General features: G+C 41.9%; 1 protein-coding gene across 2 annotated transcripts in view; it reads left to right on the plus strand.

The window, feature by feature from the left end:
* PARVG (parvin gamma) overlaps positions 1-24,458 on the plus strand; it is a 44,022-nt gene extending 19,564 nt beyond the window's left edge. Inside the window, exons 8-14 of one of the 2 annotated variants that reach the window (XM_073649334.1) lie at positions 2,310-2,329; positions 3,948-4,009; positions 14,189-14,257; positions 17,530-17,631; positions 22,727-22,799; positions 23,168-23,312; positions 24,173-24,458. In XM_073649334.1, coding sequence (XP_073505435.1) covers positions 2,310-2,329; positions 3,948-4,009; positions 14,189-14,257; positions 17,530-17,631; positions 22,727-22,799; positions 23,168-23,312; positions 24,173-24,236 — 535 coding nt within the window. In that variant the 3' untranslated portion in view covers positions 24,237-24,458. The remainder of the gene's footprint in view (positions 1-2,309; positions 2,330-3,947; positions 4,010-14,188; positions 14,258-17,529; positions 17,632-22,726; positions 22,800-23,167; positions 23,313-24,172) is intronic. The other variant, XM_073649335.1, reaches the window with a different exon arrangement.
* Positions 24,459-26,213: the final 1,755 nt, after the last annotated feature.

Consider the following 26,213-nt stretch of genomic DNA (forward strand, 5'->3'; position numbering starts at 1 on the left):
GGATGAGGTGGGATGGGATTGAGTCGAGTGCACAGGTGGTGAGATGTGATCTTGAGAGGATTGGGGAGATGTGGCCAGCAGTGAGAAGGAGCAGAGAAAGTGGGAGCAGGAGAGGGCATGAGGTGGCTGTGTTTGGAAACAAAGGATTGTATGTTGAGGAACAGATCTGAGGAGGAGGTGAGATGGATGGGGAGGATGGAGGGAGAAATGACCAGTTCCTTACTAGGTGTAGGGATTAGGGGGGTTAGTAGAAAGTGAAGGATTATAGGGGTGAGAGTGAAAGCAAACAGAATCTATTCTCTATCTGTTTATTATCTATCTATTCTCTATCTATCATCTATCTACAGTATCTATCATCTATCTATCGATCTATCTATGATCTATCTATGATCTATCTATGATCTACAGTATCTATCATCTATCTATTATCTGTCTCTCTATCTATTTATCAATCTATTTCTTGTTCTTTCTTTCCTTCCCTTTTCCTTTTTTCTTCTTCCTTTTTCTTTCTTTCTTTTTTTCTTTATTTCTTTCTTGTCTTTTTTCCTTCTTTTTTTCCTTTCATTCCTTCCATTTTTTTCTTTCCTTTATTTTTTTCTTTTTCTTTTTTTCCTGCCTTCCTTTTTTTCCTTAGTTTTTTTTTCTTTTTCTCTATCAATCTATATTTATCTTTCTCTCTAGTTATCACTCGCTGTCTTTTTTCAAACTTTCTACCTCTCTCATCAGTACTTTTTAGCTGTTCTCAGCAAGTTAATCTGTGCAGCGTAAAAATAAATCCCTGTTGCTTTCTGGAAACCATCAACAAGCAGGTTTACAGGCCTATATTCTATGATTCTATGATTCTATACGATTACTAAGGGAAACCTCATTTACACAGCTGAGAGCAGAGTCCTGCATGGAGAATCCCACCAAGTAGCAAAAAAGAAGGGACCAAAAAAGGTGCGGTTCCCATCTTTCCAGGGGTCCCAGAGGAACCTCATGGTCTACCTCCATTATATGTACATACTTGCACCTGATAGATGCATAAAGGAATTATATAAAGGGAATTAAATGTTCACCCCTTATTCACAGGGGATCCTTACCAATTTTTTTTTTATAATCGATTCGCTCATCCTTAAAACTGTAACATTGACTCTGTAGAATTTTGGAAATTGTCAAGAAGTTGCTGTTGTTGGATCTGTTACTCTTATCACACGGCTTATTATTAGCCATTGGGCAAAAGTTAATTTGGCGATCAGTGGGTGTCTCAGCACCCGGAATCTCACTGGTCAAAAAAAACTTGTGCCAAGATCAAGGATTCAATTCATCATTGAATTTTTGCCTTTTTTTTGGTACAGTTTTTGGTGTTTTTCATCTGTTTTTGATTTGTACCAATTCTTATAATTTAATTAGCAATTTTTTTTAACCTCGTTTTTTTTTAACTTTCTTGATTATGGGGGAAATTTCTGTTTTCCGAATATTTGTAACCAATTATAAAAACAACAAAAAAAAGTTGCTAAATTTTGCGCAGATGTGGTCCCTTTGAGTGATTTTTTTTATATATGACTGTTTTATTTTTCGTGTGCAAACTTTGCCACATTTTAACGAAATAGGCGCCTTTTTTTTTAGCTATAAAAAGGAGTAAAACAGGTTAAATTAAAAAAAAAATAGCATTTTTGATTTTGTGCCAAAAAACAGGAATCACAAAGGGCCCAAATTGGGAAGAATTTGGTGCCCAAAAAAGTCAATAAATATCACAAAACCCCAAAAAATACAAATAATGAATAGGGTCCAAATTTTTTTTACAATGCACTTGCCCTTGTAGAGGGTATTCACACCTCCAAGATCCTATCCCAATATGCAGTAGGTGTAATAATAATATTAGCAAATACCTCCAATTAGAAATGTAGTATAGTACTTCTGATTAGCTATGTCTCTTTCCTCATGTGCAGGCCCTTGGGTATCCAAGGTTACGACCACTAGCAACTAGCTGTCACTAGATCAGTGGTCATAACCATGGATACCAATGCCTGCACATGAGGAAAGAGACATAGTAAATCAGAAGAACTATACTACATTTCTAATTGGAGGTATTTGCTATTATTATTATTACAACTACTACATATTGGGATAGGATCTTGGAGATGGGAATACCCCTTTAAGTCTCTGTGTACTGCGGGTGCAGGATCAGCGGTGTTTCCCGCCATTGTTTTTATGATATTTGTATATACAGGATGTTTTCAGCTTTTGACCTGTTGACTGATCTTTTTCCACTTGTTTGTTCTTCTTCTCATTAAATCGCATTTTGCATTTCGCACGGCTCATTTCAGCGACGAAGACGCAGTTCCCAGTAAGTGATATTATGTTTAATTCATGGCCCCCGCTACTTCTCCATACAAGCCGTCGGATTGGGTAGAGCTGAATGCGTTGACCCTGCAGGAAAGAGCGGCGTCTCGTTGTGAGATGTCGGACCGGACCCTGGTTGCCTTGGCAATGATGTAGGATGCTAAAAAAAAAAAAAAAAAAATGCAGTTTTCGGGACGGAGTGGAATAGACAATAATTGACACAGATGTGAGAAGTGGCGGAGAACATATTTAAGCTGTCAGACTGCCATGTCTCTTTGGTTTTTTTGAGCAATGACAAGGATTTAGAGAACAGGTACAGATAAGAAAAGTCATTTAGAAAAAAATAAAACTTGTATTATTGGCTGGTTGTGACATTTAAAGGGGAACTCTACTTTAAAAAAATAATAACATTGCCTCAGGAAAACATGGGAGAGAGTCCCCCCCTCCCCCTCAAGGCATACCTTTATGTGCTTTAACGGAGAGCTCCTTGAGAGGACATCATTCACTTGAATGGCAGTCATGTAATGCCACATTTATCCTGTAGAGGTCACTGTAGGGAAAATTAGTACTTAGAAGAGGTTTCCTCCAGGAATCATAAATGACTTTAAATTACATGGATCATTTATGAGTGCTGGAGAAAACCTCTTCTGAGTACAAATTTATCCTACAGTGACCTCTACAGGATAAAATTTGCATTACATTACTTTAAATTACATGGATCATGTAATGCAAAATGTATCCTGTAGTGGTCACTGTAGGGAATATTAGTACTTAGAAGAGGTTTCCTTTAGCAATCATAAATGATCCATGTAATGTAAAGTCATGTAATGCAACATTTATCCTATAGAGGTCACTGTAGGATAAATTAGTACTTAAAAGAGGTTTCCTCTGGCAATCATAAATGATCCATGATGTAATGAAAAGCCACGTAGTGCAAAATTTATCCTGTAGAGGTCACTGTAGGGAAAATTAATACTTAGAAGAGGTTTTCTCCAGCAATCATAAATGATCCATGTAATGTAAAGTCATGTAATGCAAAATTTATCCTGCAGAGGTCACTGTAGGGAAAATTAGTACTCAGACAAGGCTTCCTCCAGTGATCCATGTTGTTAAAAAAAAAGCCGAGGCCATGAAAACCAACTAGCTTCACTTTAAACAGAGTTTATTTTCGTGAAACAACCCCTTTAAGCTTAAAGAGCACGTCATCATGTCAAAAGTAAGCAGTTTGTGATTTTATGTTATTTCTGCAACTCCCCTGAGTATTCCCGTTTTTGTTTTTTAAAAATCCGTCATACGGTTCCAGAGATATGGACCTATTTAGTTATCATTTTTATGGACTTAAAAAAGGGGGAGTGGTCACAGGGTAATTATGCAGAGCAGCCTAAGTCCACGCCCCAGAGGATCTGTGAGCCACACCCATAAAAAAAATCAGCACTAAATAAAAAGGCCCATATCTCTGGAACCGTATGGCGGATTTATAAAAAACAAAAAATGAAATACTCAGGGGAACAATGGGAATAACATAAGAACAACAACTGGCCACTTTAGATCTGGTGACAGGTCACCCTTAAAGTGAACCTTTACTGAAGTTATAGACTTTATTTTTGTTTCGTCTTTTCTAGAGAGGGACGGATTCGATCAACTTTTTGAATTTAATCCAGAAAAAGTAAATGATGTCAAACAGGTAAAATTGTTTTATACTACTCATCTTCACTTGGGAAATGGAGTTGCAAGTGAAAATTATAGCAACCATCCATAGTGACCATTTCATCTTTTAAAGTGAATATCCAATTTTTTAATAATTAACATAAGCCCTGATTAATTTCTTACTATATCCTTACAGGGCTACAGCTCCATTTTTCTCATACAAAGCTGCGAATCCAATGCATTACCATAGATACATGATAAACTTCTGTTTTAAATCACCACTAGGGGGAGCTTATGAGCTTGCAGTATAAGTATACATTAAGCTGCTTAGCTCCCTCTAGTGGCAGCTGCATGTAGCCAAAATGTTATCATTTAGATTAATGGATGTGTAGGCGATTTTGGTGCTCTGTTTTAGAATAGTGGTGCTCTGACTGCAATAAACAAATGTATTTCCAATCAGGTCCTGAAACGTCACTTTTATTTGTCAGAATGTGTTTTATATCCCCTTATAGAGGACCCCGTCACTTGCCATAAATATAATGTTTTTTTTACTTGGTGTTAATGCCGCTGTTCTTTTGAATCCGGCGATGTTTTTCTTTTATTCCTGCTCCTCTCCGTTCCTGAAATATGACTTTTTTCCTTGTATATAAATCAAGTCTCTTTAGCCAAGTGGGTGTGATCATCAACTCTTCTTTGGGTTAATTTTGGAGGGCAAAGCCCACTTGGAAAAGAGGCAGGATTTATATGCAGGGAAGAGGAGGCCATATCTCAGGAACGGAGAGGTGCAGGAACAAAAGAGAAAGGCAACGCCAGATTCAGGAGAACAGCGGCATTTACACCATATATGTATGTGTGCGTGTGCATGTGTGTGTATGTATATATATATATATATATATATATATATATATATATATATACATACATACAGTACAGACCAAAAGTTTGGACACACCTTCTCATTTAAAGATTTTTCAGTATTTTCATGACTATGAAAATTGTACATTCACACTGAAGGCATCAAAACTATGAATTACCACATGTGGAATTATATACTTAACAAAAAAGTGTGAAACAACTGAAAATATGTCTTATATTCTAGGTTCTTCAAAGTAGCCACCTTTTGCTTTGATGACTGCTTTGCACACTCTTGGCATTCTCTTGATGAGCTTCAAGAGGTAGTCACCGGAAATGGTCTTCCAACAATCTTGAAGGAGTTCCCAGAGATGCTTAGCACTTGTTGGCCCTTTTGCCTTCACTCTGCGGTCCAGCTCACCCCAAACCATCTCGATTGGGTTCAGGTCTGGTGACTGTGGAGGCCAGGTCATCTGGCGTAGCACCCCATCACTCTCCTTCTTGGTCAAATAGCCCTTACACAGCCTGGAGGTGTTTGGGGTCATTGTCCTGTTGAAAAATAAATGATGGTCCAACTAAACGCAAACCGGATGGAATAGCAAGCCCCTGCAAGATGCTGTGGTAGCCATGCTGGTTCAGTATGCCTTCAATTTTGAATAAATTCCCAACAGTGTCACCAGCAAAGCACCCCCACACCATCACACCTCCTCCTCCATGCTTCACGGTGGAAACCAGGCATGTAGAGTCCATCCGTTCACCTTTTCTGCGTCTCACAAAGACACGGTGGTTGGAACCAAAGACATCAAATTTGGACTCATCAGACCAAAGCACAGATTTCCACTGGTCTAATGTCCATTCCTTGTGTTCTTTAGCCCAAACAAGTCTCTTCTGCTTGTTGCCTGTCCTTAGCAGTGGTTTCCTAGCAGCTATTTTACCATGAAGGCCTGCTGCACAAAGTCTCCTCTTAACAGTTGTTGTAGAGATGTGTCTGCTGCTAGAACTCTGTGTGGCATTGACCTGGTCTCTAATCTGAGCTGCTGTTAACCTGCGATTTCTGAGGCTGGTGACTCGGATAAACTTATCCTCAGAAGCAGAGGTGACTCTTGGTCTTCCTTTCCTGGGGCGGTCCTCATGTGAGCCAGTTTCTTTGTAGTGCTTGATGGTTTTTGCAACTGCACTTGGGGACACTTTCAAAGTTTGCCCAATTTTTCTGACTGACCTTAATTTCTTAAAGTAATGATGGCCACTCGTTTTTCTTTACTTAGCTGCTTTTTTCTTGCCATAATGCAAATTCTAACAGTCTATTCAGTAGGACTATCAGCCGTGTATCCACCAGACTTCTGCACAACACAACTGATGGTCCCAACCCCATTTATAAGGCAAGAAATCCCACTTATTAAACCTGACAGGGCACACCTGTGAAGTGAAAACCATTTCCGGTGACTACCTCTTGAAGCTCATCAAGAGAATGCCAAGAGTGTGCAAAGCAGTCATCAAAGCAAAAGGTGGCTACTTTGAAGATCCTGGAATATAAGACATATTTTCAGATGTTTCACACTTTTTTGTTAAGTATATAATTCCACATGTGTTAATTCATAGTTTTGATGCCTTCAGTGTGAATGTACAATTTTCATAGTCATGAAAATACAGAAAAATCTTTAAATGAGAAGGTGTGTCCAAACTTTTGGTCTGTACTGTGTGTGTGTGTGTGTCTATATATATATATATATATATATATATATAATAAATAAATAAATATTACACACACACAGAACAGCGGCATTTACACCAGGTAGACAGGTAGAAAGAAAAGTTAAAAAATATATAAAAATAAAAAAAATATATATATACTGTATATGTATGTATGTATTATATACAGGGTGGTCCAAAAGTAGGTTGACAGAAAGTGTAATAAGGTTATGAAGGTTATGGAACAGTCACAGGAGATAAGTATCTTGAAATTCTAATGAATCCAGTTGTTCCCCAGTTACAGCAACAGCCTAATTCACATGACCTTTATTTCCAACAAGATGGGGCCCCTCCACATTATTCAAGAGTGGTCCACGAGTATCTTGATGAAACATTTCCTAATAAATGGATTGGCCGAAGAGGCCCACTTGATTGGCCGGCACGTTCACCAGACTTGACCCCAATGGATTTTTTCTTTTGGGGAGTACTCAAGGACAAAGTTTATAGTCGAAAACCAAAAAGTGTCAGTGATTTGAAAACTTACATAAGAGATGCATTTCAAGAAATGAATACCCAAAGAGACTTGTGCAAAAAAGTTTGTCGAAGCGTAAGAGGCGACTTCAAAGCCGTGCAGATTGTAATGGAAAACAGTGTGAGCACCTGCGTTGATAAAATTTAAGGGCTTTTGTATTATTGTTCAGAGTAAAATTTAATTGTCAATGTTATGCTTGTGTTAGTAAATATAATTGTATATATAAATCAAAATAAATGTTATTATTTTCTGGCGACCTACTTTTTGACCACCCTGTATATATACAGTGCCTACAAGTAGTATTCAACCCCCTGCAGATTTAGCTGGTTGACACATGCGGAATTAACTTGGCATTGTGACATTTGTACTGTAGATCAGCCTGGAAGTGGGAAATGCTCTGCAGCAATTTTTTTTATTTTTTTTTTAAAAACGTTAAAAGTTAATTCAGAGTGTCATTTATTATTCAACCCCTCAAACCACAAGAATTCTGTTTGGTCCCCCTAAAGTATTAAGAAGTAGTTCAGGCACCAAGAATAATGAGCTTCACATGTGTGGATTAAAGATCTCTTTAGCCAGCCTTTTCTGACTATTTAAGACCCTCCCCAAACTTGTGAACAGCACTCAGACATGGTCAACATGGGAAAGACAAAGGAGCATTCCAAGGCCATTAGAGACAAGATCGTGGAGGGTCACAAGGCTGGCAAGGGGTACAAAACCCTTTCCAAGGAGTTGGGCCTACCTGTCTCCACTGTTGGGAGCATCATCCGTAAGTGGAAGGCTTATGGAACTACTGTTAGCCTTCCACGGCCAGGACAGCCTTTGAAAGTGTCCTCCCGTGCCGAGGCCAGGCTTGTCCGAAGAGTCAAGGCTAACCCAAGGACAACAAGGAAGGAGCTCAGGGAAGATCTCATGGCAGTGGGGACATTGGTTTCAGTCAATACCATAAGTAACGTACTCCACCGCAATGGTCTCCGTTCCAGACAAGCCCGTAAGGTACCTTTACTTTCAAAGCGTCATGTCAAGGCTCATCTACAGTTTGCTCATGATCACTTGGAGGACTCTGAGACAGACTGGTTCAAGGTTCTATGGTCTGATGAGACCAAGATCGAGATCTTTGGTGCCAACCACACACGTGACGTTTGGAGACTGGATGGCACTGCATACGACCCCAAGAATACCATCCCTACAGTCAAGCATGGTGGTGGCAGCATCATGCTGTGGGGCTGTTTCTCTGCCAAGGGGCCTGGCCATCTGGTCCGCATCCATGGGAAGATGGATAGCACGGCCTACTTGGAGATTTTGGCCAAGAACCTCCGCTCCTCCATCAAGGATCTTAAGATGGGTCGTAATTTCATCTTCCAACAAGACAACGACCCAAAGCACACAGCCAAGAAAACCAAGGCCTGGTTCAAGAGGGAAAAAGTCAAGGTGTTGGAGTGGCCTAGTCAGTCTCCTGACCTTAACCCAATTGAAAACTTGTGGAAGGAGCTCAAGAATAAAGTCCACATGAGACACCCAAAGAACCTAGATAACTTGGAGAAGATCTGCATGGAGGAGTAGGCCAAGATAACTCCACAGACCTGTGCCGGCCTGATCAGGTCTTATAAAAGACGATTATTAGCTGTAATTGCAAACAAGGGTTATTCCACAAAATATTAAACATAGGGGTTGCATAATAATTGACCCACACTTTTATGTTTAAAATTTAATAAAATTCAACTGAGCAACATAACTTTTTGGTTTGTAAGATTTATGCTTCTGTTCATAAAACCTACTCTCGTTTGCAGTTTGAAGGCTCTAACTTATTTGCATCTTATCAAACCAGCTAAATCTGCAGGGGGTTGAATACTACTTGTAGGCACTGTATGTGTATGTATGTATTTATGTGTGTGTGTGTATATACATACATACATACATACATACACAGAACAGCGGCATTTACACCAGGTAGAAATAAAAGTTAAAAATATATATATATATACAGTATATACACTGCTTAAAAAAATAAAGGGAACACTCAAATAACACATCCTAGATCTGAATGAATGAAATCTTCTCATTGAATACTTTGTTCTGTACAAAGTTGAATGTGCTGACAACAAAATCACACAAAAATCATCAATGGAAATCACATTTATTAACCAATGGAGGCCTGGATTTGGAGTCACCCCCAAAATTAAAGTGGAAAAACACACTACAGGCTGATCCAACTTTGATGTAATGTCCTTAAAACAAGTCAAAATGAGGCTCAGTATTGTGTGTGGCCTCCATGTGCCTGTATGACCTCCCTACCACGCCTGGGCATGCTCCTGATGAGGCTGAGTATTGTGTGTGGCCTCCACGTGCCTGTATGACCTCCCTACAACGCCTGGGCATGCTCCTGATGAGGCTCAGTATTGTGTGTGACCTCCACGTGCCTGTATGACCTCCCTACAACGCCTGGGCATGCTCCTGATGAGGTTGCGGATGGTCTCCTGTGGGATCTCCTCCCAGACCTGGACTAAAGCGTCCTCCAACTCCTGGACAGTCTGTGGTGCAACGTGACATTGGTGGATGGAGCGAGACATGATGTCCCAGATGTGCTCAATCGGATTCAGGTCTGGGGAACGGGCGGGCCAGTCCATAGCTTCAATGCCTTTATCTTGCAGGAACTCCTGACACACTCCAGCCACATGAGGTCTGGCATTGTCCTACATTAGGAGGAACCCAGGGCCAACCGCACCAGCATATGGTCTCACAAGGGGTCTGAGGATCTCATCTCAGTACCTAATGGCAGTCAGGCTACCTCTGGCGAGCACATGGAGGGCTGTGCGGCCCTCCAAAGAAATGCCACCCCACACCATTACTGACCCACTGCCAAACCGGTCATGCTGAAGGATGTTGCAGGCAGCAGATCGCTCTCCACGGCGTCTCCAGACTCTGTCACGTCTGTCACATGTGCTCAGTGTGAACCTGCTTTCATCTGTGAAGAGCACAGGGCGCCAGTGGCGACTTTGCCAATCCTGGTGTTCTGTGGCAAATGCCAAGCGTCCTGCACGGTGTTGGGCTGTGAGCACAACCCCTATCTGTGGACGTCGAGCCCTCATACAACCCTCATGGAGTCGGTTTCTAACCGTTTGTGCAGACACATGCACATTTGTGGCCTGCTGGAGGTCATTTTGCAGGGCTCTGTCAGTGCTCCTCCTGTTCCTCCTTGCACAAAGGCGGAGGTAGCGGTCCTGCTGCTGGGTTCTTGCCCTCCTACGGCCCCCTCCAGGTCTCCTGGTGTACTGGCCTGTCTCCTGGTAGCGCCTCCAGCCTCTGGACACTACGCTGGCAGACACAGCAAACCTTCTTGCCACAGCTCGCATTGATGTGCCTTCCTGGATGAGCTGCACTACCTGAGCAACTTCTGTGGGTTGTAGAGTCCGTCTCATGCTACCATGAGTGTGAAAGCACAACCAACATTCAAAAGTGACCAAAACATCAGCCAGAAAGCATTGGTACTAAGATGTGGTCTGTGGTCCCCACCTGCAGAACCACTCCTTTATTGAGGGTGTCTTGATAATTGCCAATAATTTCCATCTATTGTCTATTCCATTTGCGCAACAGCATGTGAAATTGATTGTCAATCAGTGTTGCATCCTAAGTGGACAATTTGATTTCACAGAAGTTTAATTCACTTGGAGTTATATTCTGTTGTTTAAGTGTTCCCTTTATTTTTTTGAACAGTGTATATATATATATACAGTACAGACCAAAAGTTTGGACACACCTTCTCATTTAAAGATTTTTCTGTATTTTCATGACTATGACAATTGTACATTCACACTGAAGGCATCAAAACTATGAATTAACACATGTAGAATTATATACTTAACAAAAAAGTGTGAAACAACTGAAAATATGTCTTATATTCTAGGTTCTTCAAAGTAGCCACCTTTTGCTTTGATTACTGCTTTGCACACTCTTGGCATTCTCTTGATGAGCTTCAAGAGGTAGTCACCGGAAATGGTTTTCACTTCACAGGTGTGCCCTGTCAGGTTTAATAAGTGGGATTTCTTGCCTTACAAATGGGGTTGGGACCATCAGTTGTGTTGTGCAGAAGTCTGGTGGTTACACAGCTGATAGTCCTACTGAATAGACTGTTAGAATTTGTATTATGGCAAGAAAAAAGCAGCTAAGTAAAGAAAAACGAGTGGCCACCATTCCTTTAAGAAATGAAGGTCAGTCAGTGCGAAAAATTGGGCAAACTTTGAAAGTGTCCCCAAGTGCAGTTGCAAAAACCATTAAGCGCTACAAAGAAACTGGCTCACAAGAGGACCGCCCCAGGAAAGGAAGACCAAGAGTCACCTCTGCTTCTGAGGATAAGTTTATCCGAGTCACCAGCCTCAGAAATCGCAGGTTAACAGCAGCTCAGATTAGAGATCAGGTCAATGCCACACAGAGTTCTAGCAGCAGACACATCTCTACAACAACTGTTAAGAGGAGACTTTGTGCAGCAGGCCTTCATGGTAAAATAGCTGCTAGGAAACCACTGCTAAGGACAGGCAACAAGCAGAAGAGACTTGTTTGGGCTAAAGAACACAAGGAATGGACATTAGACCAGTGGAAATCTGTGCTTTGGTCTGATGAGTCCAAATTTGAGATCTTTGGTTCCAACCACCGTGTCTTTGTCCGACGCAGAAAAGGTGAACGGATGGACTCTACATGCGTGGTTCCCACCGTGAAGCATGGAGGAGGAGGTGTGATGGTGTGGGGGTGCCTTGCTGGTGACACTGTTGGGGATTTATTCAAAATTGAAGGCATACTGAACCAGCATGGCTACCACAGCATCTTGCAGCGACATGCTATTCCATCCGGTTTGCGTTTAGTTGGACCATCATTTATTTTTCAACAGCACAATGACCCCAAACACACCTCCAGGCTGTGTAAGGGCTATTTGTCCAAGAAGGAGAGTGATGGGGTGCTACGCCAGATGACCTGGCCTCCACAGTCACCAGACCTGAACCCAATCGAGATGGTTTGGGGTGAGCTGGACCGCAGAGTGAAGGCAAAAGGGCCAACAAGTGCTAAGCATCTCTGGGAACTCCTTCAAGATTGTTGGAAGACCATTTCCGGTGACTACCTCTTGAAGCTCATCAAGAGAATGCCAAGAGTGTGCAAAGCAGTCATCAAAGCAAAAGGTGGCTACTTTGAAGAACCTAGAATATAAGACATATTTTCAGTTGTTTCACACTTTTTTGTTAAGTATATAATTCCACATGTGTTAATTCATAGTTTTGATGCCTTCAGTGTGAATGTACAATTTTCATAGTCATGAAAATACAGAAAAATCTTTAAATGAGAAGGTGTGTCCAAAGTTTTGGTCTGTACTGTGTGTGTGTATATATATATATATATATATATATATATATATATATATATATATATATATAATCTACTATATAATTGTCTTATCCCGTCTGTCTGTCTGTCTATCTGTCTATCTGTCTGTCTGTCCAGGAAATCCCGCGTCGCTCATTGGTCCGGCAGCGGCCAATCAGCGCCGCGGGATTTCAGAAAAAAGATGGCGGCCGTTAGCGGCTCATCTGCGGGACGGAGCTCAGCGGCGTTGCAGCCGGGAGATGAGAGCCGCGAGGCGCTCATCTCCCGGCCGGTACCAGCAAAAGGACCTCGACCGCCGGACCCATCTGCGGGACGGAGATGCAGCCGGGAGATGAGCGGTGCGAGGCGCTCATCTCCCGGCTGGTAGCAGCGGAAGGACCCCCGGCGTCGCTGACATCCATGCGGAAGGGAGGACCGGGGAGCGGCGCTGCGGGTCGGGATACTTCTGCTGCGAGCGCCCGCTCATGTCCCGGGTTCTCGCAGCGGAAGTACCCGCACAGGCAGCGCCGCTCCCCGGTCCTCACCAAGACGATTCGATGATTGGTCGCGGTCTTCGGACCCGACTAATCACTGATCTTAGCGCAAAAGTTAAATACCGCTGTGCTGATTGGTCGCAGACGCTGCCCGCGACCAATCACCTATTTGGGCACCAAATTTAAATATCGGCTGCGACCAATCAGCACCAATATCGGCCGCGACCAATCACCGATTTGTGCGGCACATTTAAATAGCGGCCGCGACCAATTGGATGTCAGCGCCGCTCCCCGGTCCTCCCTTCACACCCTAGCCGCTGATGTCCTCATAGTATCTGCATGGTGTTACTAAGATCCGGACATTTGTGTTAAAAATCGCTGATTGGTCGCTGGCGGTGCCCGCGACCAATCATCGATTTGGGCGCCAAATTTAATTATCGGCCGCGACCAATCAGCACAGCGGTGTTTAAATCTGGAGCCAATATCGGTGATTGGTCGCGTCCGATATTTAAATTTGGCGCCCAAATTGGTGATTGGTCGCGGGCAGCGCCAGCGACCAATCAGCGATTTTTAACACAAATGTCCGGACCTTTGTAACACCATGCGGATACTGTGGGGACATCAGCGGCTAGGGTGTGAAGGGAGGACCGGGGAGCGGCGCTGACCTCCATGCGGCTAGGGTGTGAAGGGAGGACCGGGGAGCGGCGCTGCGGGTCGGGATACTTCTGCTGCGAGCAGTCGCTCATGTCCCGGGTTCTCGCAGCGGAAGTAGCTGCACAGGCAGCGGCGCTCCCCGGTCCTCACTAATACGATTCCGCTCCCCGCTCCTCACCAATAGAATTCGCTGATTGGTCGCGCTCTCCGCACGCGACCAATCAGTGATCTTGGCGCTAAAGTTAAACACCGCTCTGCTGATTGGTCGCGGCCGCTGCCCGCGACCAATCACCGATTTGGGCGCCACATTTAAATAGCGGCCGTGACCAATCACCGATCTTGCCGTCACATTTTAACACTGCTGTGCGACCAATCAGCGAGCTTGGCGCCAAATTTAAACGCCGCTCTGCTGATTGCGCCCGGTCGGCTGCATACATATTCTAGAATACCCGATGCGTTAGAATCGGGCCACCATCTAGTATATATATATATAATATATCTCAAGTGACAGGTTCTCCTGAAAATGGCAAATTTGAAGGAAATGCCTAAAAGACTCCATGTTAGGGCATTACGAGTGCACTCTACATCTCTATATTGCGGGCTCTCTATATTGTAATCATTACGACAATGTGATTTCCTTCGCTTTCAGGCAATGCTGAATTTCGTGAATAAGCAGCTGATTAATTTGAGTCTTACAGTGACAGATCTTGATAACCAGGTAAATATGCACCTACATGTACATCAGTTTTTATACCATTCACAGTAGAGTGATTGATACCCCATAAACATAACACATCCCCCCCAATTTTTTTTACCAGATTTAAGCCCCGCCTCAGTTCCGCCCACGCAGAGCAGTTTTTATACAAATTTGCTTAAGTCCTGTGTCCAAAATGGAATTGTTGGGCGGTATGAAAAGAACTAATAAAATCATGGGGTAAACACCCATTTATGCATTTTTCTATTACTAAAAAATACCTGCTTTCAGCAATAAGTATTCAATAATTGCTATTTATACATCTTTTATGGGGAAAGTCCATTTTTAAATGGGTTGTCTAGCTTTTGGAAATTGGATCTTCTTGTTTTACAGGAACAGCACCACCCTTTTATATACAGGATGTGTGTGGTAATGCAGCTCACCCTTATTTATTTGAATGGGGTGCAATACCTGACACAGCCTATAAACCAGAGTGGCGCTGTTCCTAATGTAAAAAAAAAACAGAACCTTGTACAAACACAACGTTGTTTTGTTCTACTCAATCTTTCTAGTCCGGGACACATTTTATATTAAATATAAATAGGCATTTTTAGAGAAACTTTGTGCCGACATCAAAGCGTATTATGCCTCCATAAATATGTATTTATTATATGTAATGCACTAAAATTGCCAACAATTTCAACTCAAAGTGAGGCCAAGTCCCTGGCAGACGAGATCTCAGTAAATTATAAATTAATGTAGAGAAGTGAGAAATTCATCAATTATGCAAGATTTCCTGAAGGACCTTTCAGGAAGTATTTGAAATTCATTGATCAACCTATACTGTATATAAAAAACAGCACAAGGGGAAAGTGAGTGCGGTTTATCATGTTTTATAATGTGGAGAATTTCTGTATTTTATAATTGGGCTGACAAACATATGTAGTATAGTAAAATTACTGTCATGATGCCTGAGAAATAGAATAAAATATAACTACTATAAAGCTGCCCTGATATGCATAAATATAACAACTATAATACTGCCCCCTATGTACAAGAATATTACTACTATAATACTGCCCCTATGTACAAGAATATAACTACTATAATACTGCTCCTATGTACAAGAATATAACTACTATAATACTGCTCCTATGTACAAGAATATAACTACTATAATACTGCTCCTATGTACAAGAATATAACTACTATAATACTGCTCCTATGTACAAGAATATAACTACTATAATACTGCTCCTATGTACAAGAATATAACTACTATAATACTGCTCCTATGTACAAGAATATAACTACTATAATACTGCCCCCTATGTACAAGAATATAACTACTATAATACTGCTCCTATGTACAAGAATATAACTACTATAATACTGCTCCTATGTACAAGAATATAACTACTATAATACTGCTCCCTATGTACAAGAATATAACTACTATAATACTGCCCTCTATGTACAAGAATATAACTACTATAATACTGCTCCTATGTACAAGAATATAACTACTATAATACTGCCCCCTATGTACAAGAATATAACTACTATAATACTGCTCCCTATGTACAAGAATATAACTACTATAATACTGCCCTCTATGTACAAGAATATAACTACTATAATACTGCTCCTATGTACAAGAATATAACTACTATAATACTGCCCCCTATGTACAAGAATATAACTACTATAATACTGCCCCTATGTACAAGAATATAACTACTATAATACTGCTCCTATGTACAAGAATATAACTACTATAATACTGCCCTCTATGTACAAGAATATAACTACTATATTACTGCTCCTATGTACAAGAATATAACTACTATAATACTGCCCCCTATGTACAAGAATATAACTACTATAATACTGCCCCTATGTAGAAGAATATAACTACTATAATACTGCCCCCTATGTACAAGAATATAACTACTATAATACTGCCCCTATGTACAGGAATATAACTACTATAATACTGCCCCTATGTACAAGAATATAACTACTATGATACTGCTCCCGATGTACAAGAATATAACTATTATAATACTGCCCCCTATGTACAAGAATATAACTACTATAATACTGCCCCCTATGTACAAGAATATAACTACTATAATACTGCCCCCTATGTACAAGAATATAACTGCTATAATACTGCTCCCTATGTACAAGAATATAACTACTATAATACTGCTCTATATGTACAAGAATAGAACTACTATAATACTGCCCCTATGTACAAGAATATAACTACTATAATACTGCTCCTATGTACCAGGATATAACTACTATAATACTGCTCCTATGTACAAGGATATAACTACTATAATACTACCTCCTATGTACAAGAATATAACTACTATAATACTGCCCCCTATGTACAAGAATATAACTGCTATAATACTGTCCCCTATGTCCAAGACTATAACTACTATAATACTGCTCCTATGTACAAGAATATAACTACTATAATACTGCTCTATATGTACAAGAATAGAACTACTATAATACTGCCCCTATGTACAAGAATATAACTACTATAATACTGCTCCTATGTACAAGAATATAACTACTATAATACTGCTCCTATGTACCAGGATATAAATACTATAATACTCCTCCCTATGTACAAGAATATAACTACTATAATACTGCCCCCTATGTAGAAGAATATAACTACTATAATACTGCCCCCTATGTAGAAGAATATAACTACTATAATACTGCCCCCTATGTAGAAGAATATAACTACTATAATACTGCTCCCTATGTACAAGAATATAACTACTATAATACTGCCCCCTATGTACAAGAATATAACTGCTATAATACTGTCCCCTATGTCCAAGACTATAACTACTATAATACTGCTCCTATGTACAAGAATATAACTACTATAATACTGCTCTATATGTACAAGAATAGAACTACTATAATACTGCCCCTATGTACAAGAATATAACTACTATAATACTGCTCCTATGTACAAGAATATAACTACTATAATACTGCTCCTATGTACCAGGATATAAATACTATAATACTCCTCCCTATGTACAAGAATATAACTACTATAATACTGCCCCCTATGTAGAAGAATATAACTACTATAATACTGCCCCCTATGTAGAAGAATATAACTACTATAATACTGCCCCCTATGTAGAAGAATATAACTACTATAATACTGCTCCCTATGTACAAGAATATAACTACTATAATACTGCCCCCTATGTAGAAGAATATAACTACTGTATCCTTTGTCTTTTCTGTAGTTTGCTGACGGGGTCATTCTCCTGCTGTTGATTGGACAACTTGAAGGGTATTTTATCAATCTCTCTACATTCTTCCTGACACCCGCGACACAAGAAGACAAGGTACCGTGAACAAACGCTCCTTTTTCTCTGTCTGGATATGTTTATATAGGTAGATATATGTATCACAATGAGTACCTTTTGAATAGTAGGTTACGTATTTCTACATTTTTTGGTGTTTAGGTTACACCATAAAGATTGTCTCTTTTCCATATAACCTCTAGGGTGAATTTTAGGCAATATGGCACAGCCACCCATTCTGGATCCGTAGCTATTTTGCTGTTGGGTTCCTTGCAGATCATTTGGTGGACTCAATATCAGATTGCTTGTGACTTGCCTCCTGGCTCCCTCACTGCTCAGCTACAACAATGAGTGGAGCTGACAAAACATGGCTCCATTTCATTGTGTATTGGACATTTTTGGGTATTGCAGCCCTGCTCTCAATCACTTCAATAAGAACTGAGCTACAGTACCTGAGAATGGCCACTGTACAGTAAATGGAGCTGTGCTGATCTGATATTAATGACCTATGTCAAGGATAGACAATCAATAAGATAAGCCTTAAAAACCCCTGTATGTATTTATGGGAAATGTTCAAGTTTTGCCACAGATTCTGGGATTTAGTTCTGGACTGTGACTGGGCCATTCAGACACATGAATATGCTTTGATCTAAACCATCCATTGTAGCTCTGGAAGTATGTTTACAGTTGATGGAAGGTGAACCTACTCTCCAGTTTCAAGTCTATTCCAGCCTCTAACAGGTTTTCCTCCAACATTGCCCTGTATTTAGTTCCAGCCATCTTTCCATCAACCCTGACCAGCTTTCCTGCCCCTGCTGAAAGAAAGTCTCCACACAGCATGATTCAGCCACCACCATGTTTAGTCTTGGGGATTGTGTTTTCAGGGTGATGTGCAGTATTAGTTTTCCACCACACGTAGTGTTCTGCATTTAGCCCCAAAAGTTCTACTTTGGTCTCACCTGTTTAGAGAATATTCTTCCACATGTTAGCTGTCTCCCCAACATGGCATATGGAAGAAGATGCTCTGGTCAGATGAGACCAAGGTAGAACTTTTTAGGCTAAATTCAAAACGCTATTGGTGGAGGAAAACTAACACTGCACATCATCCTGAAAACACCATCCCCAACATCAAACATGGTGGTGGCAGCATCATGCTGTGGAGATTCTTTTTTTCAGTAGAGACAGGGAAGCTGGTCAGAATTGGTGGGATACAGGGCAACTCTGGAAGAAAACCTGTTAAAGATTGAAAAAGACTCTAGACTAACAATTTTCAGATTTATATTTTTAAAATATTTAGAAAAAACACTTAACAAATACTTGCTATTTTGTGTTTCTCTATCAACTAAAGTCCCAACAAAACACATTTAAGTGGAAAAGTTCACGGGGTATGAATACTTTTTCAAGGCACTGTAATCTTATGAGCATCAACTCCCATCTCCTATCTCTGTAATGGAGAAATTATTATCTTCACTTAATGCAGATATTTTTCCCATGAATTGAGCGTGAAAGATCAGTCGAGGCAGAGAAATAAGCAGATCTCTCTGATAAGATATATTACAAAGTTGCATATTTCCATATGTACTATTAATTCATGAAATAAAAATTAAAATGATGGTAGGCAAAAAATGTGAAGGATGATGGGAAAAAAAAATATGGGTCCCTTTAAGAGACAATTCCAGTCTCATTCTTCCTGACCATCTCGCTGATGAACATATGTCTATGTAACGCTGTGCAAATAATCCCTCAATAGGTTGTCATATGGGAACGACACTTTAACTTCAGACAGAGACAAACTCTCTGCGCGCCACCGATGACTTCTTCAGGGGAATTTGCATAAATTACATATTTCCACCTGATTGATGAAATATTCATGAGCCTCTGGCGGGGAACTGTGATTCTCCTGACTCGATGCCTTCCCCGAACAAACATTTTATTTATTCTGTCGCTCAAATCAAAACATTTGTGCGGATCTAAATATTCTTCAGCTTCCTCCCGTCTGTCAGCGCCGATGGAAGAGCTCGAAACCTCAAATCAAGCTGTCAGCCGCTCATTGCCTGACTGCAGATCATATAATCAGGCGGGAGGTGGGGGGAAAGCTCTTTGTCTGGAGGAGTAGCGAGGATCGGCACTGATTGAGCGACGTGACTGATGGCTGTCGGTAATTACAATGATTAAGATGACTCAAGTGATATCTGATTGCAACTTCTCTTCTTCCAGGCGCAAAGAAATCTTAGAACTTACTAATAGATCCCCAAGGGCCAAAAACTGAGGGGCCCTGAGCTGGGTGGCAAAAACCTGGAGGCCCATTTTGATTTTTTTTTTATGTACATCTCTTCCAGTGAGGGCTCTCAGTAAAATCTATCATTGTTTAACGGGTTATCCAGAACTATTTTAATTTTATTTTGCTATCGGGCCAAAACCTAGGCAGAGGCAATGGACCACTCTAGCCCAAAACCTAAGCAGAGGCAATGGACCGCTCCAGCCCAAAACCTAGACAGAGGCAATGGACCGCTCCAGCCCAAAACCTAGGCAGAGGCAATGGACCGCTCCAGCCCAAAACCTAGGCAGAGGCAATGGACTGCTCGAGCCCAAAACGTAGGCAGAGGCAATGGACCGCTCGAGCCCAAAACGTAGGCAGAGGCAATGGACCACTCGAGCCCAAAACGTAGGCAGAGGCAATGGACCGCTCCAGCCTAAAACTTAGGCAGAGGCAATGGACCGCTCCAGCCTAAAACTTAGGCAGAGGCAATAGACCGCTCCAGCCCAAAACCTAGGCAGAGGCAATGGACCGCTCCAGCCCAAAACCTAGGCAGAGGCAATGGACCGCTCCAGCCCAAAACCTAGGCAGAGGCAATGAACCGCTCCAGCCCAAAACCTAGGCAGAGGCAATGGACTGCTCCAGCCCAAAACCTAGGCAGAGGCAATGGACCGCTCCAGCCCAAAACGTAGGCAGAGGCAATGGACTGCTCCAGCCCAAAACGTAGGCAGAGGCAATGGACTGCTCCAGCCCAAAACGTAGGTAGAGGCAATGGACCGCTGCAGCCCAAAACCTAGGCAGAGGCAATGGACTGCTGTAGCCCAAAACTTAGGCAGGTGCATTGGACCACTCTAGCACAAAACCAAGGCAGGTGCAATGGACCGCTCTAGCCCAAAACCTAGGCAGAGGCAATAGACCGCTCTAGCTCAAAAGCTAGGCAGAGGCAATGGACCGCTCCTGCCCTTGATTCAACTGCTCCGCATCAACAGAGCAGCCCTTCTTCTTCTGGGTTGTTCTTTCAACAAAATGTGACTGCTGATGTCATGCTATTTCACATTTGACTCCCTGCAGTTAGGCCACGGGTAGCCAGCTGACAATCAGCATAGCATCAGCAGTCACGCACGCACCATCAACAGAACAGAGCAGAATAGAAGTCGCTGCTCTGTCGACGTGATGTCAGCCGCTGAATTGCTGGCAGGAGCATTCACTGTACCGGCGGAGATCTGCGCTAAGTACAAAAGACAGGTAGTTAGCAACTGTCTGCCTGTTATATTTAACCCCATAGAGAAAAAAATATATAATCCTGGATAACTCCTTTTAACTATTTTGCAAAAACATTATGGACAGACCTTAACGGGCTTCCAGACCCGATGCCAAAATTTGCTTCCTCTTCAATTACTGTATCACATGTACCAACCATCCAACATTTGGCCATATATAGACATCGGGAGCATCTAGTACTGCTGTCCTTTGAAATCATTGGGAATCCAGGGTCTGATTTTAATTGTCACTCTTTCACCTCCTCTTGCTACCCCTCAAAGAAAACATTTCGGGACATTTTAAAAAGGGCAGTGCACCAGAATTGTGGTGTATAAAAGTTGCAAACTTTGGTGCACAAAAATTTGAAAAGTTTTTGTGAATTTTTTCCATTGTTCTTGGCATTTTTTTCAAAAAGTTGATGGGGTTTAGTTGAAGGGCCTAAAAAATTTATAAAATTTACACCAAAAATTGTCTTTCTGGCGCTTGGATGGACACAGATGTGCCGTAATTTTTAGGAGACTTATGTCCTTGATCTCCCACCTTTAACCGTTTCCCATTACAGAGAACGGCTAGATCATTGCACACACGCTAAAAGATCTTTGGTCCTTCATTCGAGTGCCTGCCCATCCAGCTATAGGTTGGGTATTGCCCTGTGTGATACCTTCAATGCCAACCCCTTATATGACTTAGGGCAAAGGCATGGGTCACTGTAACTATACTGGGTGCAGAGGTTGCAGTCACACCTGGGCCCTGGAGTGTAGGAGGTCCAGAAGTTAACTTTGGCCCATATAAGACAACCATTACTATTAAAGACCTTTGATAGTTGGGGCCCTGTTGGAAACTTTGCAATGAGGCCTACAAGGCTCAAGTTTTGCCACTGGGCAGAGGCAATACTATGTATACTACAATGTTCAGGAGGCTCCCTAAAAAAGGAGAGAACCTCTAGTCTTGGAAGAATTAGGAAATCTCCTAGGTGACATCCAGGAGAACTTTCATGGTGCGGTAAAAGGGTGATCGAGGCGGGTGCAACCTGTGAAATGAAGAGTGGTTTCAGCAAAATCCATGAAAATATGGCCTTCTTGGGGCGCTGGAGGACTGGAGTTGAGAAACTGACTAAGTGTGAATGAAATTATCTCTGATGGCCTAGACTAGTTTTAGGTTTATAGGGGCAATGGCTTTTTGTTGACATGTTTCTTGATGCCGAGTTGATGGATAAAGAGAAATGGTCGGCATGTTGGTATGGTATTGTGGATATGCTATAACTGTCTAGGATGGAAAGCTTCTTTCGAGAGGTTAAAGCCCTGGTGTCTAGACTGAAGATGTTCAGATTCTCCTTACTTTACTGCACTGATCATAGGGGTCCACTCATTATGGATGTAGTCTTTGACGCTTGGTGGTGCCTCCCAGAAGAATTAAGCAGGTGATCTTCTGCCCTGGTTGCACACCCGTATATCTGTCCCTTTGTGGACGTACACCCTGTCTACAGATTTTCAGACCTACTACAGATTTGTACAAAAATGATTTTTTTTATTTGTTTCATTTACATATTATATAGTTACTGTATATGGAGGCTTTTTTTTTGTTAATAGTGAATATATATTTATGCATTTGTTTCCACAGCTTCACAATGTTTCACTTGCCCTGGACCTCCTCATGGATGAAGGAACCTTACAAATCCCTGTTGATCCAACAGGTTAGCATTTCAATTACTAATAAATGTATTCGAGATGAGAACATTTTTTGGAATTCGAATTCACTAGCTTCACTAAATATTTCTTAAATATTTGATTCACGGCAATTCAATTCGCCGAGAATCGAAAATACTGCAAAGCCTCCAATTGCCCTGAAAAATGTTCCCTCTGAACAACCCCTTTCAATCTCGAAGACAAACACACCCTTACCACTGTCAAAATGACCTCAACAAACTTCACTGCTGTGGTGTTACACACTAATCTTTTTCACTGCAGAGCTGTCAAGCACTGTCTTTACAGTTTGTTCAGTGTTTCATGGCTTTCTCTCCCTATCTCTTTGGCTGAGCTGTGACGTCCATTCACTATCCAGGTTCACCACAAAACGGCTGCTGCATTCCCAGCCTCTGGTTTTATACTGGCTATGATATTCTACCCTTGTTTGGCTCTGCAATACTATGCGATGTGATAGCTGTAAGCCATTATGGGGAAGCCCACCAGGTCCTGCCCAAGGTCATGTAAGTCTGGCTGATGTGATTTTATGCAGTAGCCTTTTTAGATGATTCACGCAAAACGAATTGCAAATTGTCCAAGTTTTCCGGGTTCAGTGAATTCCTAAACTTTTGACAAGTATTCAAATCCCATCAAATAGATTCACTCACCTCTAATAATAGCAGATACGTATATTTATTTTTAAGTTTGTTATAAAAAAGACCTTCTGGAAACTGTCAAAAGATACTGTTGACAGATCTTTTATTTATAAAATTAATATCTTCTTAGTACTTTGAGTACCCATGGATGCTCTGATGTAACTGCTCTGTAGGCCAACTTTTCCTATAAACAATGACCCTGTAGTCTGGATAACGAGACTGTTTGGAGGTCTTCTCAACACTCTGCTCTTTTGGTCACTCCCATAGACTCCATTGGAGAAGGCTGCCATTTTTCTTTTCAATCCTACGGAGCCCGTGAATTGTAGGGGCCCCGTTTACATCACAGTTGAGGGTACAGAGGTGGCCCTTGCAACGAGGAGACAATTTTTGAAATGAGGGCATTCAGATTGACTTTAGTTCTACTACCATAATAAGATCTGTTAACGGCAACTTGTTGATGGTTTCCAGATGAGAAGTAATTTTTCACTACATCATTTTTATGTAAAGGATTAATAGAGCCATCATAAAAAAAAAACACACACAAAAAGTTGATGAGAACCCTACAAAATTTTCCGAAGATCTCCTATAACAATGTACACAATCATCCAAGGAATGAAAATCTGGCCTTATAAGATAAATTATCATCCTGGCGTCTGCTGACATTTTACCCTGAATCAAAAAGCTATTTTTCAATCTATTCTTTTTTTCCTTTTCTTCCCGTTCCCCAGAGATTGTGAATGGAGATTTAAAACCTACCCTCCGAGTCTTGTACAGCCTGTTCCTCAAACATAAAAAAGCCTCAAAACCGTCTTGAAGATGGATTTGGATAAAGTCTCGTCAACTGATGCCGGGGATGAGATCGTCTTATTTTTTACATTTAGATTTCAATATTTTTTTTTAGAAAACACGTGGGAGATGGTGATGATTTCCTTCAAGAGATGGAAAGACGTTGTAATCTTGTTGATGAATGAGCTGCTGGTTTATAGCTCAGGTCTCGGGGCTGCGCGGCACGAAACATCTCAATATGCCCCATTACCAAGAAATAAATCTGTTTTTACTCCCACCCATGTCCTTGATATTATTAGCTGTCTATGTATAGACTTTATATACAAATATTGTGCCCCCCTCCACATCTCACCTCCAGGAGCTTTTCCGACCTCCCAGTCTTCATCCATAGGCATTAATATGGAGTCGGCCTTCTGCCGATATAACAGTTCCTGCTCTTCCGGGAAGGATTTCTACAAGATTTTGGAGGCGTTTCTGGGAATTTTTTGCCCCTTCATCCAATAGGACATTTGTGAGGTCAGGATTGGGGAGAGGTCGGGCTCACAATCTCCGTTCTAGGTGTTGGATAGGGCTGAGGTCCAGACTCTGTGCGACTGGTCATGTTCTTCCCACCAAACTTTCCCCAACCATGTCTACATGGGCACAGTCATTAGGAACAGGAGAGGGTCTTCCCCAAACTGTTCCCACAAAGCTGGAAGCTATAATTGTCCACAATATCTTGTGCTGAAGCATTAAGATATCCCATCACTGGAACTAAGGGCCCAAGGCTGACCCCTGATAACAAGCCCATAGCATTATCTTCCTCTACCAAACTGTACAGCGGGCACAATGCAGTCAGGTGGTAACGTTCTCCTGTCATTCACCAAACCCAGACTCGTCCATCAGACGCCAGATAAAGAAGTGTGATCTGTCACTGCACACGACATGTTTCCTTCAGAGTCCAGTGGTGGTGACTTTACACCACTCCATCTGATGCTCTGCATTGTGCTTGGTGACGTAAGGCTGCATGCAGCTGTTTGTGCTGATGTTATACCAGAAAATGTCTGTACTCTGCTGTTATGGAGTCAACAGAGGGTTGGTGACTTTTCTGCCCTCTGCTCCTTAGCACTTTGTGACCCCGTTCTGTAACTTTATGTGGTCTCTACTTTGTGGCTGAGTTTCTGTGGTTCCTTCCACTTCTCAAGGTATTATGTTCCAGCTTTACTGAAGCAGTTTACTATCTAGTATGGATCTATACCAATTAATTTCCCGTTGCTGCAGGGTCACTGCTCTGGTGGTTCCCGCTGGTTTCTGTAGTGAACATTTACATCATTCATGTGACCTCAGCAGCCACTTACTGGCCATAGCACACAACAATACACTGGCATAAACGTATCAACAATAAGGCCAGTGATTGGCTGCAGAGGTCACTTGAATGATATACTGCACATGTGTGACATGCAAAAGTAGTGTTGTTGCTTTAAAAGCATTCAGCAACTATTAGAAGTAACACAAGCACATGAGACAGGACATGTTGTACTCCAGAAGCATCTGACGCGCCCTGGGCCTATGTGATGCAGCGTTGCGCTCGCAGGGACTACCCGGAGCCGGATCTGATAGGGGTAGTAGTCTCGTGGCGGTGACCCGGTCCGTGCCCAGGGAGTCAGACTAAGTGGCAGTATATTAGCAGTAGATGTAGAACGACTACGCCACCCGTTGAATGCAGCTATGGAGCTGCCGCTGCAGGGCAAACCGCTGAGGCCGGTGGGAGGATGGTGCAGCGTGGATGGTATAACCCCCAACGGGAGGGGTATGGCCTCAGGGCAGCCGACGTGGATGATGGGGGTAGCAGGAATCACTCAGAGACGATGCGGTGTAGTTCAGGGTCTTTACTGGTGACAAAGATAGACCCTCCCGGAGTACTGGCTAGCGGTCGGGGCCTGGTCAGTCCTTGAGCAGATGGGATCCCCCTTGGCCAGGCGGAGTTGTAGGCCTCCCCAACTA

The sequence above is a fragment of the Phyllobates terribilis genome, unplaced genomic scaffold (genome assembly GCF_046119375.1).
Source record: "Phyllobates terribilis strain yellow unplaced genomic scaffold, ASM4611937v1 Scaffold_10__3_contigs__length_209671492, whole genome shotgun sequence".
NCBI classification, from domain to species: Eukaryota; Metazoa; Chordata; class Amphibia; order Anura; family Dendrobatidae; genus Phyllobates; species Phyllobates terribilis.